Below are 17,497 nucleotides of genomic sequence, written 5' to 3'. Positions count from 1 at the left end.
ACCATCGTTGGCCCATTCTCTAATTGTTTCTTAAAATGTTTGTTAAATTTTTTCCTTCCAAATTTTTTTTTAATATTTTTTTAAAATTATTTTTTATTTATTTTTTTGTTTCTGCAACCTAACATGAATGGGAGCCTAGCGCAGCCTAACATGGCTACCGCTCCCTGGCCAATCAGAGTCTTCCATGATGGCTGAAAAAGGTGGGGGCTAGCGTCCTCCGCGTCCGCGTCCTCCGCAACGGAGCCAAGCCATTCTGGGCTAGGATACCGAGGAGAGAGGGTGTTTCGTGCGCGCTGGGAAGCTGCTTGCTTGCTTGGGGGAGAGAGGGCTAAGTGACTGGGGTAAAGTGTCTGTTGTTGCTGGTTCGATATTGTGTTTCTTTTGGGGAAAATTGGCTTGGGGCAGAGTCCTTGCTGTGGCTGGCTTTAGGGAACTTTTATTTTCCAAAGGACGTCTGTGTCCCTGTAAGAGGTAGGGGTGCTTTTGCTTTCCTTTCCTACTCCTGAGGGAGACCTTTTGCCTTTCTTTTTTTCTTTTTTGGAATCATTCACCACATATGCCCTTCTTTCCAATCCTGAAAGGGGGGAACTAGAAAATTATAGTTTCCTAAGGATGTCTGCTCCGTTTGTAATCCCAAGCCCCCGGGCTGAGTGTTATTGCAGCAATCAAATAGAAAACAAAGACACACATTGTTTTCAAACCTAAAGGGTACATTGGAAGAAATAGTTTCCAAAGGACGTGGGGCACCCGCCAAGGCATTGCTTCCCTCGTGCTCCATTTCTATTCCCAAGCCTTGGGCTGAGTTTTATTTCTGCAATCACAAAGTCAGACATTGATTTGATTCAATAGAGGGTCCATAGCAATTTATAGTTTCCAAAGGACGTTGCCAATCCTGTCAAGGCATTGCTTGGCATGTGCTGCATTTCTAATCCAAAGTCCTCAGCCAGAGCTTCATTTTTGCAATCACAAGGTCAGCCAGTGGCACCATTGATCAAAAGGTTCAAAGGCAATTTATAGTTTCCAAAGGACAGTGGCACTCCTGCCAAGGCATTGCTTGGTGTGTGCTGCGTTTCTAATCCAAAGTCTACACAAGTAGAAGAGGGACTTTTACAGTGATAAGAACCCAATTGAACAGGAAATAAGACTTTCAAACCAGGAACAGGTTTCTTCAAATATTGAAAAATAGTGTATTATAAAAAGTTATGAAAATTTGCCAAAAATCATAGGAGACAGGAAATGTTCTGCAATTTGTTTAGCAAAGAGTGTTGAATGTGATCTCCCACTGTACCAAATTTGATGAGGATAGCTCAAGAAATGAGGGCAGGAGACCCCCAGAAAAGTCCCCCCCTGGTTTCCTGCTTTTTGGCGATTGCGCATGCGCGTCCGCCATTTTAGAAACATTTTAGAAACATTACGAATTTTCGGAAATATCCAAAAATTTTGGGTGAAACATTTAGAAATAATTTCTACATCGAAGAGCCGGCACCCCCTACTTTAGAAACGAGAATTGAAACAATTTTTCCATCGATCGGACAAGCCTAGTATCTATCTATACTGCCCCTTAGGAGAAGTATAATTATTTTCTTCCAATGGTCCAGAAATTTTTGTTTTTTTCGGACACGAGACAAAAATCTCATTCAGATAGGAGTCCCATTTTCGGAAGCGGAGACAAAAATGAAAATGAGCCGAAAAGAATGAAACTAAACAAAACGAACAGTGATTCCATATAAATGTACACCACTACCATTTTCCCACCCAGGCATTTGTAAAGGCCAAAACCAGTATCATGGCTGAGTAGAGAATCCATGGGGGTGTCCTTCTTTTAGGTTTTTATGTGCTTTTTAAATATTCTCCCAGGAAGGGCTAAGCTTCAATTGTTTGCCAAGAAAGAAATTGTTCCTTTTTGAGAGAGTTAAGGTACCAATGAGATTTTTGGGCCATACTTTTGACTACAATTTCTAGCCACATACATGAATATGCACAATAGATTTTGCTGTTAGTTGTTTTGTATGTGAATTGGTTTTACACTTGGTTTTGAATGTTGATTAGTCACCTTACAAATGATTGCTGTAATGAAACTAACAAAAATAATTAGATCATATTGTAACACTTGACAGAAAGGATTAGTGTACCCTTTTTGCAATGTATAACTAGGTTATTTCAATGCTCAGTGAAAATGCATTTCCTGTTTTAATTTTGCAGATTAATCTAAAAGATGTAGGAGAGCTGTATAAAATACGGATTGGCCACAACAACAGTGGACGAGATCCTAGTTGGTACCTGCAGGAGATTAGACTTCAGAGAATAAGCACACCTCCAGAGGAAGAAATATGTTTAACTGTCAATGCCTGGCTCTCTGAAGACCAAGATGATTTAGATACTTGGCGAGAAATACCAGTAAGGAGACATGGAAAAAAATTGCTACCAGGTATGTCTCTAACATGCAGTTTTGATTTTTAAACTTCACATATAAATAAATTATGTTGAACATTACCAAGCATCTTTCAGGAGACTAAAAAGAAACATTCCTATTCTCTTTCAAATGCCTTCATTAAAGGTAGGACAAAAGGATTCTTAGTTCATTTATTTGTCATTGCAAACTCTTCCTTTGGTTTAAACCTATATGGGCTTGATCAACAGCCTTGTGAGTTTCAGTTGCATCTGAGGCCCCTATCCACCCACATTATAATGAAAATTGATCTCAAATTCCATGCAGTTAAACTGACTATATAATGCAGTTCAATCTGTATTATAATGGCAGTATAGATGGGGCCCAAGAGATCTGGATGTGTTCTTGTGCTACAGCTCTTTAAAAAGGGTTACATGAGAAGACAAAGTCAGTGTGATGTAGTGATTATTCCAGTATTTGTGGATAACCTGGTACCTTCCAAATGTTGTTACACTACAGTTCCCATCAGCCCCATCCTGCATGTCCAACTGTGAAGGATTGGGAGATCCTTAGTCCAAAACATTTGTTGGATTCTATGTTGCCTTTTATTAGTCCAGAGCCAGCTTCAAATTCCCACTCACCATTAATTTCATGGGTTATCCCTAGCACGATAAATATATTTCAGCCTAACCTACTTTACAAGGTTGTTGTGAAGTGGGGAAATGAGACAAAATTGTACTCTTTGAAGAAAATATGAAATAGGAATATCAAAAATAACTCAATTAGAAAAGCATAGTGCTTCCTATTAGGAATATATGTGCTGTTAGCTAGGCAAATATGTAAATTGAAGTAATATGTCTGAAAATATTCAGATATTCAAAAGGCACATTTAGCTGGGGTTTCTTATGCACTGAATTATTTATAGGATCCAATCATTGTAGGTCAGGAAGCAAAATGAAGGCCACCAAGGGCAAGCCTGTGCATATTCAAGTAAAGAGAACAGACCAGGTCATTCACATTGTCAAGCAAACCATACTAACAATTAAGGAGAAAATTAAGTATAGGAGACATATTTAGGGAAAGATAAGTATAGAAAAAAATACTCATAAAATGGTTCAAAAATATGAGAACAGGATACAAATGAGAAATCTGAAGATTGAAATAGAGAAGGGTTACATGGGGTCAAAAACTGGTCAGGGGTCAGTCTACCTGTGGTTCACCACCATTGGCTGCAGCCAAACAAAAAGAAGTTAGATTTAGATTCTTGGATGCAAAGGTTGCTTTTTAAAATAGGTTTTCTTTTCATTGTTTTTGTTGTATAGCTATATTGGATTTTCTAGTTTATACTTCTATTAGTGCTATATTATAAGCTCATGAAAGCAGGGTAGAAATATCCAAATGAAATATCCAGAGAGAGAGTTGCCAACAAGACTTTCATAGGTCTTCTCACTGTTAAATAGATTTTGCAGCTATTCAAATCCAATTGCTTAGGAAAGAGATTGGGCAAGAGTTTGGTCCTCTGGAATATTGTGACTTCAGACATCAAAACACCTTCAGATTTTATTTCCCTTTTTTCCTTTGGGCTGTTAAGGAAATAAAATAGCTGACCATCTGTCAGCACATGGGGCATGTCTCCTTTTTGTTTCCCCTTTTCTCACTTTCCTCCTCTAATGCTTCAATGGAAAATGGAAAAATGAACCTGACCATAAAGATATGGTCAGAAATCACCTTCTAGACCAGGGGTCCCCAAACTTTTAAAGCAGAGGGCCGGTCCACCATCCTTCAGACTGTTGAGGGGCCAAATTATCATTTGAAAAAAAAATCCTATGCACACTGCACATATCTTATTTGTAGTGCAAAACAACAACAATAACAATGAAAAACCAATACAATATTTAAAAATGAAAATAATTTTAACCAACATAAACGTATCAGGATTTCAATAGGAAGTGTGGGTCTGCTTCTGGCCAATGAGATAGTCAAGTTAATTAGGATTGTTGTTGTTGTGTGTCTTCAAGTCATTTCAGACTTTGGGCAAGCCTAAGTCCAAAATTATTTATTTATTCATTTACTACATTTATTTACTACATTTATATCCCACCCTTCTCACCCTGAAGTGAACTCAGAGCAGCTGTATGTACATACAATATATTATATTATTAGCATAGCACAATATTAGCATTATATATTACTATATTGAACTATACCACTATACTGTAATATTATATGTAATATATAACATATAATTAATGTTATCATCATCATCATCATCATTTAATTACTTATTAATCGCCCTCCATCCAAGATGCTCTAGGCGATTTACAAGATAAAATTGTAAAGGATAAAAATACATACATACAAATATTGATAAAATTATTATATGGTATTATTATTATTATATTGTATAAATGATAATATTATTATCAATATCATATGTATATACAATATATTATATTATTAAAACTGATATAAAATATTATATTATAAATGAGGGCAGGGGCCAAGTAAATGACCTTGGAGGGCCGCATCCGGCCCCTGGGCCTTAGTTTGGGGCCAACCCAATCAAATTCTTTACTGTGCGTGAGTGTTTAATGTGATTAGTATTTTTCAAGAAATATTTTTCTCAAAGCAAAATTTTAAGCTAAACATTTGATGGTTTAGTTTTATTATTCATCATAATCACAAATTCACAATCATTAGTAAATCAATCATTCTGTCTAGGATCATCTATTGCATGATATCAAATTTCAAATCAATGAAATTTTCAGGTTAATGTGAATGTATTTTAATTAAAATGCTGCCTCTTAAATAAGAACAATAAGATCAAAGGATATTTTATATAGTTAGTTCGGTGGTGAAGCAGGCCTTTTACTGAGATTTTCAGATTGCCACTGAACTTTGTTGCTTACTATATATTTTTTTCTGGAATGGTTTCATAAAGCCTAAACATAGTGGGAGCTTTTCTTATTTTTCCTCTTTAATATTTCTCCCTAGCTACCTCCAATTAGCCATAGATCTTTCTTTTAAAAAACATTTGAAATCTCGCTTTCATATTTCTCTGCATCTTGTATTGATTGTTTCCTTCTTCTTGCTTTTGTTATTTCATGATACTTTCCACTGCAGGCTGTTAATATTGAAATATTGTTTTCCGAATACATTGGCCCAGAATACTACTTTTTGTCAACTTTGGGATCCTTATGTTTCAAGGCTTTGTAGTGCTCAGTTAGTATACTACACATTTTATCTATCACATTTTGTATTTTATAGACTTTATTGACTCTCTTTTTCTTCCCCCCCCTTCTCTTGCTTCCTTTTCTTTTTCCTGTCTTTCAGATCTGTTCAGATACCTGGTCTTTTAAATTCATGCTATTGTTTTGACTCTGTATTTATAATCCTGTGGCCATACAGGTGTGTGTGAAAAGGCTTACCTGTTCTAGTTCTCACAATTGTTGTTGTGTAATTCATCTTGTGACAAGGATGAACTTGCAACCATAAATCTGCAATGTACAGCTTGTCTGATTAATTTAACCCTAATGCAACTTGGAGAAGGGAGGGAAATTCATTGGGACTATTTGCTGATATTGGCGAGAATGTTTAGTGATGGCCAGGTCTATGACTGCTTCTGTGGCAAGGAAAAAAGAATGAAGATAAGATTGACCTTCCAGCAAGGCCAAACTGAAGTCAGCCCAACTGGACAGTCAAAACTTTGCTCCCGCTCCTGCTGTTCTTCAGGAGTGGAAACATGTAAACATCATGGCAGAATCAGGGCTGGTCCAAAGCAGCAGTGAATTGGACCAGCCCCAGATTTTGTGTCCATGTAGATGGGCCCTCATTTAATGTATTTAAGTGTTGGACCAGGATTCTGGGAGACTAGAACTTGACTCTTCACTCAGACACAAAAATCCTGTCTGATCTTGGGCAAGTCATATTCTCTCAGCCTTAGGCTAGAAAGATCTACACTGCCATATAATGCAGTTTCAGAATAAAGATAAGTGCATTGAACTGGATTATATGGCAATGTAGACTCATGTAATCCAGTTCAATGCAGCTCAGTCTGCATTGTATGAGTCTGCACTGAACCATATAATGCAGTTCAATCTGGATTATATGGCAGTTTATATAGGGCCTTACAAGAATAAAAGACCAAATCTCTTCAGAATAAATTTTGCAACCCGCCCACCCCAAATAACAACTTTGTGCTGAGGTAACCATACGTCCGAGGGTGCATCTGCACTATTGAATTAATGCAGCTTGGCACCACTTGAACTTCCAAGGCTCAATGCTATGGAATTCTGGGTTCTGTAGTTTGGTGAACTGGCAGAGAAGGTTAAAGACCTCATCAAACTATAATGTCCATAATTCCCTAGCATTTATTCATGTTAAAATGGTATCAAACTGCAATAATTCTACAATGAGTTCTTTTGAAGACACATAAGAACGCAACAATTCAGATGAATATATACACACTTTTGTGAACTATGGTACAGAAAGATTAAAATTGCATGTTCTAATTGTTAGTAGGTTGGCTGTATTCATGGAAAATTAAAATATGGGAATTTCTATAGTTGAGAAATATCCTACAATACAAACTAATTTAATTTTATCACATTTAATTTTGTTAACATGTTGGCTTGTGCTTTTTGAGACAGGTTTTGGAGTAGAATACACTTGAATCTTGGATCAAGGGATGTTTTTTTGACCCTGAGTTTTCACTGAACTAAAAAAAAATAGCTCACAATTCAGAAAATTCATTTTTTAAAATAATTCTATTGCATGAGGATTAAATCATTCATGAAAAAGAAAAAAAGGCACAACTCCTGTCTCTTAAATTCACTGGTCTAGTTTTCTGACCTTTGACATTTAAAGCATTGAAATCCCTTCCTAGTAGTTTGAGTCTTTCTGAAGTTTCCCTGACATCATGAAAATTAGTTGTAAGAGACTTAAAACAGCCACGGTCTATTTTTAGAACATTAGTGCAATTGGCATCATAGCTAAGGAGATTAGAAAGCTGCCATTTTTCAGGGACCTAAGGCAAACTCATATTAAAAGGCTTGTTTTTATGTTCCTAACAAAACATTTCACCCTAAAGCAAAGATGGGAAATCTTTTTAAGTGCCAAAGCTTAAATGTCAATCCACATTGACTACTCTTTCAAGTTATGTTTTTGATATATTTGAATTTTTACAGTATTCTTACTTTTTTCAGATATATTTTGAAATATCATAGTATGGGTAGGTGGGAGAGAAAGAGAAACAAAATACGCATCTTGTGTGTTTTTGTTTTTTCTAGTAAATAAAGGCATTTGAGCAGGGGACTAGAACAAGCTGTTAGAAATTAAAATAACGTCCAATCAAATCTTTTTTTAGTAAATGTAAGTGTTTTAATGTAGGTGTACATTATGTTTATGTACCTAATGTCGTTTTGCATCAATGCTGTAAGACAAAAAATCATCACAAATAATCGTGTTTGTCCTCAGCCAAAGCTAGTGACTGACAAAGGCTTCTCCACATCACCTCCTCCTCCCTTCCACCTCCTCATTCCTAAAATGTCTATGCGCTGCATAAAAATAAAATAGTACAGGACCAGCCTCCAAACTAAATCCATGATTCTCACTTTATATGTGTCCTTGTTAATCATGCCTCATAGAACATAGTCCTGAATAGACCTGCTACATTGGAGAACAAGTAGCTATTTATGATGGAAACTACCAAGAGAGACACCAACATGATTTCAAATATTCTAGGAAGATTTTGCAGGGTTATTCTGTTGGCATTTGGTTGGTGCAAATGTTAAAGGTTTTTTTAAAAAAAAAAAGAAAGAAAAAAACTGCAACTGACAGGGATGCTGGATGAAGGGAAGAAAGGTCAATTTCAGTATCACGCAAATGCTTGTGCAACCAAGTCTTAACTGGATGTATTTTAAAGGTTTCAATATTCTTTAAAAATAACATGAAACATAGGCAAACCAACCTATTTTATCCCAGCAATAATTGCTACTGTGGAAATCTCTGTTACAAGGCTGAATTAAATAAGTAAAGATTTATTTTTTGCATCAAGTCACCAGCCACTGTAATTATAATAAATACAATATATGCCAGCAGACATAACCAATATAAAAATATACTAAGTTTCAGTTTAGAGGTTAAATCTGAGTGGCTGCACTAGTAAAGCAGTTGAAATTTAATTAAAGATAGAATGGGAAAAATATCAATGCTGTATAGCTCAGGTACCAGAAACTGGGTCCCAGAGTTCATGGTCATTTATCAAGAATTCTGAGAATCAAAGTCAAGCAACATCTAGACATTCATGGAAAGCAATGCTGTTGAAATGCTTGATAGCCTTTCAGATGAAATTCCAGCTGCTTTCCATTTCAAGTAGTCTCTTCCAGTGGCAAGAGAAAACTTAAATTTGGTGCCATGTTTATGAACCATGCCAGGCTTCCTTTCCACCTTGGGAACACAGCAAATAGCTGTTGTTCCCTCAGCCTTGAGAGAAAACTTCAAAAAGCAAAGCATGAAAATGGACTCACAAGTGGAAATAATTATATTATATTATATTATATTATTATTAGTTTACTCCTTTTAACCATCCTTTCTCACAATGAGACTCAAGGAGATTAACAATATTTCTCTGACATTTTGTCCAAGACTATGGTGGTTTTGTACCTGCATAATATACAAGGTAATTAAAAACTCCCCCATTCGTTACATGAATTTTCACTCCTGTGTTTTCCAAAATAACAACCTCACACCCAGCCCCATTTGCTTAAGTATCTGGAAACAGTAGTTACCCCTGTTTCTTGTTTTTTCGATTAATTTCTTTTCCATGAAGATGGATGCTTGCAAGTGTCTATGTATTATCTTACAAGAGAGCTTCTGCATGTTAAAATAATATCTTCAGACTTCAGTTTTATCTTGGAAAGTTAATTTTCCTTTATTATTTCTCATTTGATGGAAGATATGGCAATTCTTTTTCATTGCAATTTGATGCTGATATAATGTCATTGAATGCAAGGTACACTGGCTTCAAACTGCAGCAGAACAGCAGAGAATCAGGCCCCGAAGGAGGATTGTAATAGCTCACATATTGCTATGTATTACTGCTGCATTATGAAAAATATGTAGGCAATTAAAATTATTATAGTATTTTTCCTCCTGTACTGATAGATAGTGGTTTTGGCAAGATTTGGAGTTTTACAAGTAACAGCACATGGAATAAAGGGGATAAAAGAGATGCCTCAATTCTTTGAGCATTTAAATTAGTATGGAGACTCATGAGAGTTGATAGTCAGTCCCTGCCCACCCGATAAACCCTAAGGAAAACAGCATTCTTCAACACTGTCAAATGAAAGTACACTCTGAAAGCTGACTTGTATTCACACTTTCAGAGCATATTCAATTAATTTGTGTGCCTTATATCCTTGGCTTCCATATGTTCTGCAGAAAGCATGAATGGACCTCCTCCATGTAACTGTGAGTGCAGCATGATGTAGTCTACTGTTAAAATAAATGAATGTGTGTTTACATAGCCCAGTTGGGCCAACAACCACATCAGATGTATAGTTTCCCTGTTGTAGGACACTTTCACTCCAGTTCAATGATGGGGAAGCACAGGTACCATCACCCAATGAACCTGTACTTCCAAATATCATTTCTCCCCTCATTGTTGAACTGGAGAACAATCATGGCAAAAGGGGTGAGCTCTGAACATGGAGGAGGAATCATAGTCAGAGCTCCAACTGAATGCTAGATCCGTAGTACCAGCTGGAAAGCATGTATGAAGGGAACCATCACACTCTCCTCCTGTTTTGGTGCATGGTGGAGCGGCGTGGTCCTTCTGAGAGCAGCAGTCTCTTCCAAGGGAAAGCCAAGCCCTGGATAGGGCATCTTAGAAAGTGGCTTAAAATTACACTGCTCTTGCTAAGGAAAGCCAGGCCTTGGATGGGGCATCTTAGGAAGTGTTTGCTTTAGGTAAAGATTATCATTATTAATATCAAAGCCAAACACATTATGCTGAGGCACGAGGAACCAAACCCGTTGCTTTCTGGAAAAAATCCCAGGAGAAAAAAAGGGGTTGAGAAGGAGCTGGAGGCACCTTTTATTTCCTGGCTAGAGATGTCACAGCTTCCAATTCACTTTCTCTTGAGTCGCAAGCCTTCTCTGCCAAAAAGACAGTGTGATGGGAAGGAAGGCAGAGAACAACGGGGGAAAGAGGCAAGAAGAAAGCATGTGTGATGGGAAGACTTAACTTGATACTTGACGAAGGGCTACAATTGCCTACGAAATACAGATGAACCACCACGGATCTCATGGTCCATGTGATGAGGTGGCAAGACTTCATTTTCTATGTCGCCAATCAGCTGCAGAGCTCTGTGTGAGCTCCAGGTCATTGCTGGTATCTTGCGTTGATAACCTATTGAGGAAGAAGGAGGAACCAATCTCCCTAATGATGGTGCTGATAGAAGGATGGTCCTTTTTCTTTCCCATGAACTGATAAGCATTATCAGGTGTTATTTCCATATATACTCATATATAAGTCTAGAAATTTTAAATAAAAATGTGTGATGCCAAAGCCACTAAAAACAATGGTAAAATTATTTTCGGTTTCACTGCAGTGTCATACTAAGGAAAAAAATAGAAATTATTTATAGAAGCAAAACAATGACTAAAATACAAAATATGAAGTAATCATAACCTAAAACACTTAAAATCAAAGCTTCACAACATAGGTGCTATACTGGGCATAACAGTCAGTAAGAAAATAAACCCTGAGCGGAGTAGGGAATATAAAGAGTGAATGCTTTTTACACAACACCACTTTATTAATGAATTGTGTATTTTATAATTGACTTCAACATGACAGCTGTTGTTTATTGAATCCTGTCAGTGCATAGAGAACTGAGAGGTAAAGATCTGGAATCACAATCTCATATGCATTTTTTTAAAAAAATCTTTTAAACAGCTTTCTACAGATTGTGACTGAACCACATATTATCATCTGGGAACTATTGCCAGGTCCACTCCAATCATATGTCTGAGATAGGACATTTTGGGGCTTTACCTTAAGTTGGTGGTTTGTCACACTGAAATAAACATATGTAGAATAGTGACTTAAGAGCTAAGCCACATGGTGTGCATCTGAAGTTTTCTTTCATGTCTACACACAAGTATACACATGCTTCCCCAATTTGGATTTCTCCTCATACATAAAGACTATTTTAAAAAGGAAATCTACATTTGCCATTTTAAGGTCATGCACCAAGAATGCATTTTTTAATTTATATATAAAAAAACTTCTGAGGAAAAATATGTATACCTCAATTCACATAATGATCCTGGTTGGGCTCATGTGAGCTTGTTTCTCTGTAAAAAGAAATGGGCCGTCAACTTCATAATAAGGACTGAATCCAATGTGAATCCCAGTTAGAGGAAATATTTCAGGTGGGTAGCATGTGGCCCATAGTCTGCATTGTATACCTCTGCTGTAACAGTCCGCCATAGTCGGCATGATTAATTGCTTATGTTTTCAACTCTTCTTGCCTTCTACTGTCTCTGTACTGAACTGAAATCTGTTCTGAGCATTCTACAAGACATATGTTCTATTATATTTTGCACAAATTGATTCTTTTATCTGTTCTGCAACAGGTGAACAGGCTTGACTTTTTCTGAAGGCTCTTTGCTTTCAACCTTCTGTCATTTAAAGTAATTCTTTACTTATCAATTTCTTCAAAGACCAAATAGTTACTTTTAGGGCACATCTACACTGCGTGGTTAAGTCAGTGTGGAAAGTAGTCCGCTAAATGCTGCACAGGGCTGATCCAAATTAATATATTTTGTGTTTGTTTCAGTTGTACTGTATGATATCGCTGTATACACTGGATCAAACCCTGGTGCAGAAACAAATTCTAATGTATACATCACCGTCTTTGGAAACAGAGGAGATTCTGGAAAACGAAAACTTCACAAGTCAAGATTTAATAAAGTCAAATTTCAGCGTGGTCAGGTAAAGCTGCATTCAAGTGTCTTTGGCCCTGGTAAATTTGGATCAGGTCTCTGCAGTGTTTATTGCCATAGGGCTCTTTTTTGCCTAAGTGGCAAAGATTATATAGTAATTCTTTTTAAATTAGCAATGAGATTTCTTGAAGGCATCATCAGTGCAGGGGAAAGGGGCAGATCGGGCTTGTGTTGCCATCGCTGCTGCAATTAGAGATCTTGGAGATTTTGCCTCCTCATCTCCTTTCTCTCCTATTGAGTTAACTGAGGGCAAATTATTTTGAACTCAGTTTGTGGCAATTTTGAAATAAGCTGAGAGAAGTGAAAGAGAAAGAGGGACATGTTAAACATAGCTGAATATGTAGGATGACAGTGGATTAATCAAAAGTGTCCCTACTCATCCGGGATGGAGCTGCGATGGCACAATGTGTTAAACTCTGTTGGCTGAACTGCTGACCTGAAGGTTGGTGGTTCGAATCCCCGAGACAGGGTGAGCTCTTGTCTGTCAGCCCCAGCTTACCATGTGGGGACATAAGAGATGCCTCCCACAGGATGGTAACACATCTGGGCATCCCCTGAGCAATGTCCTTGCAGATGGCTGATTCTCTTCCACCAGAAGCAACTTGCAGTATATTCTCAAGTCACTTCTGACCTGATAAAAAAAAAACTCATTCAGGACAGTTGGAGGTTATGAAACTTGAGTGCTAAATATTATGCAAAATCTATTTATTAATCTATTTATTCAAGCCATAGTGCTAAACCAACCTTAAAAAACAAAAATGCTTATTTTTAAATGGTATCATACATTTCAATGACTTTTGAAAAACAGCATATTAAATCATAAAATTGGTTTGCTTAATTAATAAAGTACTGTGTATGTTTTATAATAAAGTCCATCTTTCATAACTCCCATCAGTTCTGCAGAGAGCATTCATTTCCTTCCATTCACATTACTTTCATATTTATGTTTTTACAGACTGATAACTTCTCCATGACAGCTGTATCACTTGGGGTTCTGAATAAAGTTCTCATTAGTCATGACGGAACTGGTCCAGGTAAAGCTAATTGCTTATTGACAGATAACCTTGGAGATGTCCTTTCTAGCTGAAGATGAGAAAATTTGAAAATATGTTTTGGCATTCCTAGTATATGATTTGCATGTGCTAAACAACAGTTGTGTTTAGTTTGACTTCTATGTCAGTGGTAAATTGGACCCAATTTTTTATTGTGAAATGGTACTCTCACAATAGATGACCAAGACCATCTTTTCCTCTGTAAACCTTCCTGAAATTTGAGATTCTCAGCAGAGGCTCTGTTATGTGTTCCACCTCAACATGGAGCTACAGTGTAGATGCGTATGGTAGTGCATCAGCACTCTGGTCAAATGCCTGTAATTTTAAAACTAATTTAAAGAGGAATTTTCCAGTGTTTTAGCTGTGTCATGTTTAAATGCTTTTACTGATTGTACATATGTATATCCCCATGAATAAGTCTCCAAATTTTATTCAAAACATCAATCCAAAAACCTGGGTTACCATATCCAAGGCTCAATGTAAATATTGTATCTTAACTCCTATTTAAAATGCAATCATCAGCATCTCTTAGGCTGGATCTACACTGTCATATAATCCAGTTCAGTGCAGTTAATCTGCATCTGGAAACTGACTTACATGGCAGTGTAGGTGGGGCCTTATTAAAGTGGTGAAAGGCAAGAGCTTAGTCCATCTTGGAAGAACCTAAGCAAAGCACTGATCCCTCTACTTTCTCTGCCACAACATAGTCTTTGGCCTTTTTGAATGCCCAGGAAGGAAAATGACAGTATTGGTAGCAATTCTCTGGTGCTTCCCTTTGTAAGATCACCAAGAGTATAGAGGGGATCACTGCTTCTTTTTGATTCTCTCTGAATGGACTAAGATGTTCTCTTTTGTTACTCAGCTCAGATAAGGAGATATATAAGAGTATATACTGAGATATATATATATATATATATAGTGTTAAAGGATTTCCCCTGACATTAAGGCTAGTCGTGTCCAACTCTGGGGGTTGGTGCTCATCTTCATTTCTAAGCCAAAGAGCCGGTGTTGTCCGTAGACACCTCCACGGTCATGTGGCTGGCATGACTGCATGGAGCTCCGTTAGCTTCCTGCTGGAGCGGTACCTATTGATCTACTCACATTTGCATGTTTTCGAACTGCTAAGTTGGCAAAAACTGGGGCTAACAGCGGAAGCTCACCCTGCTCCCCAGATTCGAACTACCGATACCTTGGTCAGCAAGTTCAGCAGCTCAGTGGTTTAATCCACTGTGCCACTAGGGGCTGTCCCCTTCTCTGAAAGATGAAAGGCCTTTTTGAATACCTGAGTAAGAAGATGATGGTGGTGGGTGCTAGAGGTAGATGGCCTCCTGAGGAGGTGTTGGCACCTTTCCATCTTTGCAAAAAGACTTATGCACCAGTCATACCAAAATCCAAAGTTTGGGTCTGAATCCTGCCCAATATACATACAGTGTGTGTGTGTGTGTGTGTGTATATATATGTGTGTGTGTGTGTGTGTGTGTGTGTGTGTATACACACACACACACACACACACACACACACACACACACACACACACATATATATATATATATATATATATATATATATATATATATATACATACAGATTTATATACCAGCATATATGATAATCTTAGATGCCCTTCTGAGCTAAAAGACTACTGCTATAATAAATATATTTTGAGGGAATATAGCAGGCATGGGCATGGGTGTTTTGGATTTCAGCTCTCACAATTCCGAACAGTTTCAGGCCCCTTCTTTTTTCCCCTCAGCCACTTATGCCTGGAATATAGGATGTTAGATTTAAGATTCATATCCTGAACTGTTATATTTAAATTTTTTTAAAAATCATCTTTTGTGATAAGTAGGATATTGGCATATGATTATCTAAATAGATTTTACCTTATTCAAATAAGTCTACTACACCCTGGAGTGTTGTACGGTTTCTGGGCTGTGTGGTTATGTTCTAGTGGAATTTTCTCCTAACGTTTCACCTGCATTTGTGACTGCCATCCTTAGATCCTCAGGGCGGGGGGGGGGGGGAATATGAGTATTAAAGGCCATTTTAGTATATTTACTGTACTTTAATTTTGTTTTTAACCACACTATTATTTAATTGTTTTTAAACTTTGGTATTGCACCTTTTAAACTTGCTTAGTGTAGAGTGTTAGCCACCTTGAGTCCCCAAGGGGAGAAAGATGAGGTATAAGTAATAATAATAATAATAATAATAATAATAATAATAATAATAATAATAATAATAATTATTATTATTATTATGGTCCATTTGCTGGTCTTGCTAGCCACAAGGGCTAAATGGCCATTCCAAAAATTACAATGTTATGCTAATGAAAATGTTTATTTGTCTAGGTAGTGTTTTTTTAAATAAATAAAACATTCAAATATAATTGTGAGATAGTTGTGTTATTTATTAATTCAAACGCCATTGTCATGAAAATATATTCTGCACAGAATCAGAAAATAATGCAGTGTTAGTTGCTCAAAAAGATTAATATCCCTGAAACAAAATAATTTTCTTGTGCAAAGACATCTAGATAAAAATGTCTGGAGAGCTTTGTTTCACTAAAATAGTTTTTTAAAAGTTTCTAAAAATAGGGTAATGACTCATAGTGTCCTAACTGTCCTTCACTGTACAATACAATCTTATTTTCCCAAAAGATAAAAAACTGAATTATTTAATCATATATTATGTGGCCCTAGAAATAGTGGTCAAATGAAAGATCTTCATTTGTTTACAGATTCTACTAAACGAGATGTCTTCCCTTAGATTTAATGGTCTCAAGCTTTTGAAGGAAAAAAAAAGTCCCAAATTTTAAGAGGATTAATTATGGGTTTTGCTCAAGGGAAGTTTGCTAATCTTTTGGTTCTGATTAACTGAGTTAGGTGTGACTAAATTATTTTATTTCTAACCGAGACATCAAGTTTCCTTCTATCCAAAAACATATACTTTTTGCCATTGAATTACAGGTAGTGGATGGTGCCTTGAAAAGATTGTAATTACATATGAAGAGGAGGAAGAAGGTGGAGTAGAAAAAGTAGTGTTTCCCTGTAATAGGTATGCAATTAGTGAATACCAGTAATTTGCTTAGTATATTTTAGCAAACCACAAGGCCTTTTTTAGGATTTTAAAAATATGTTTATTAAGGAAAAGGTAGAGAATTAAGAGCACTGTATTCCAGTGCTTCTTCTCCATGATGGAGCCCATATACAGATTGCTTTGCTGTTCCAACACTGGAGATTCCAGCACACATTTTATTCTTTTATCATTAAGATCCCTCTTTAGATTTAGTATGTGGACCTCTGGGGGCCCTTTCACACAGATATATAACCCAGAATATCAAGCTAGATGGATTCAGTGTGATAACATGTTCCCGGTTTTTCTTGTTAACTGTCAAATTAAAACAGCTAGACAAAAAGGGACAAAACAGTAAAGATTCATTAAATAACATCCCACAAGATAAAGATAATCTTTGTATTATTTTTCTGATTGGGGTGTAATTCTAAAACATTTATACAAATATATTTTCCACAAAATGAATGAGGCTTAAAATCTGTAGATACTGAGAGATCCAGCTTCAACCGCAACTGGAAACTGAAATGACATTGATGATTCCAAGCATGTACTCTCAGCTACAACTAGTTGCCAGTTGCATGCTCCTGGTCATAGTTTTTCATTCTCTGGAAACCTTCAAAGGTGGCTGATGCAGTTGGGACTCTGATTATTTCTTTTGGTCATTTTCAAGTCCAAAATACAGCATCAAGTCCAACGCATTCTAAAATGTAACTATTTACTGTGACGGTAAAGAGAATTCATTTTGGGAGCACACGGCTGCTGGGCTCCTATCTTTTAGTTTTAAGGTTTTTTAATATGTGTAATTTAGCTTTAGCTCCCCTGTTTCTTCATATTAAGGTGAATATATGGATATATATGTGGTTCTGATATAGTAAGGACAGTTTCATACATGTTTCCCAAAACAGGTTCTCCTATGGTAAATCTGTTATAACTAAAATGGGAAAACGTCTGCCTGTTTCTTAACACAAAT

The 17,497-nt window shown here is 36.7% G+C and overlaps 1 protein-coding gene across 4 annotated transcripts in view; it reads left to right on the top strand.

Annotated features, from left to right (window-relative positions):
- The window catches only part of rp1 (RP1 axonemal microtubule associated), a 270,471-nt gene that overhangs the window by 126,279 nt on the left and 126,695 nt on the right, over positions 1–17,497 (top strand). For all 4 annotated transcript variants that reach the window (XM_062980362.1, XM_062980361.1, XM_016995666.2 and 1 more), the window contains exons 26-29: positions 2,203–2,428; positions 12,235–12,389; positions 13,356–13,434; positions 16,422–16,509. In XM_062980362.1, coding sequence (XP_062836432.1) covers positions 2,203–2,428; positions 12,235–12,389; positions 13,356–13,434; positions 16,422–16,509 — 548 coding nt within the window. The remainder of the gene's footprint in view (positions 1–2,202; positions 2,429–12,234; positions 12,390–13,355; positions 13,435–16,421; positions 16,510–17,497) is intronic.

Source organism: Anolis carolinensis, chromosome 4 (genome assembly GCF_035594765.1).
Source record: "Anolis carolinensis isolate JA03-04 chromosome 4, rAnoCar3.1.pri, whole genome shotgun sequence".
Lineage (NCBI taxonomy): Eukaryota > Metazoa > Chordata > Lepidosauria > Squamata > Dactyloidae > Anolis > Anolis carolinensis.
Note: the sequence above shows the minus strand (reverse complement) of the source record. Positions and strands in the feature narration are given on the sequence as shown.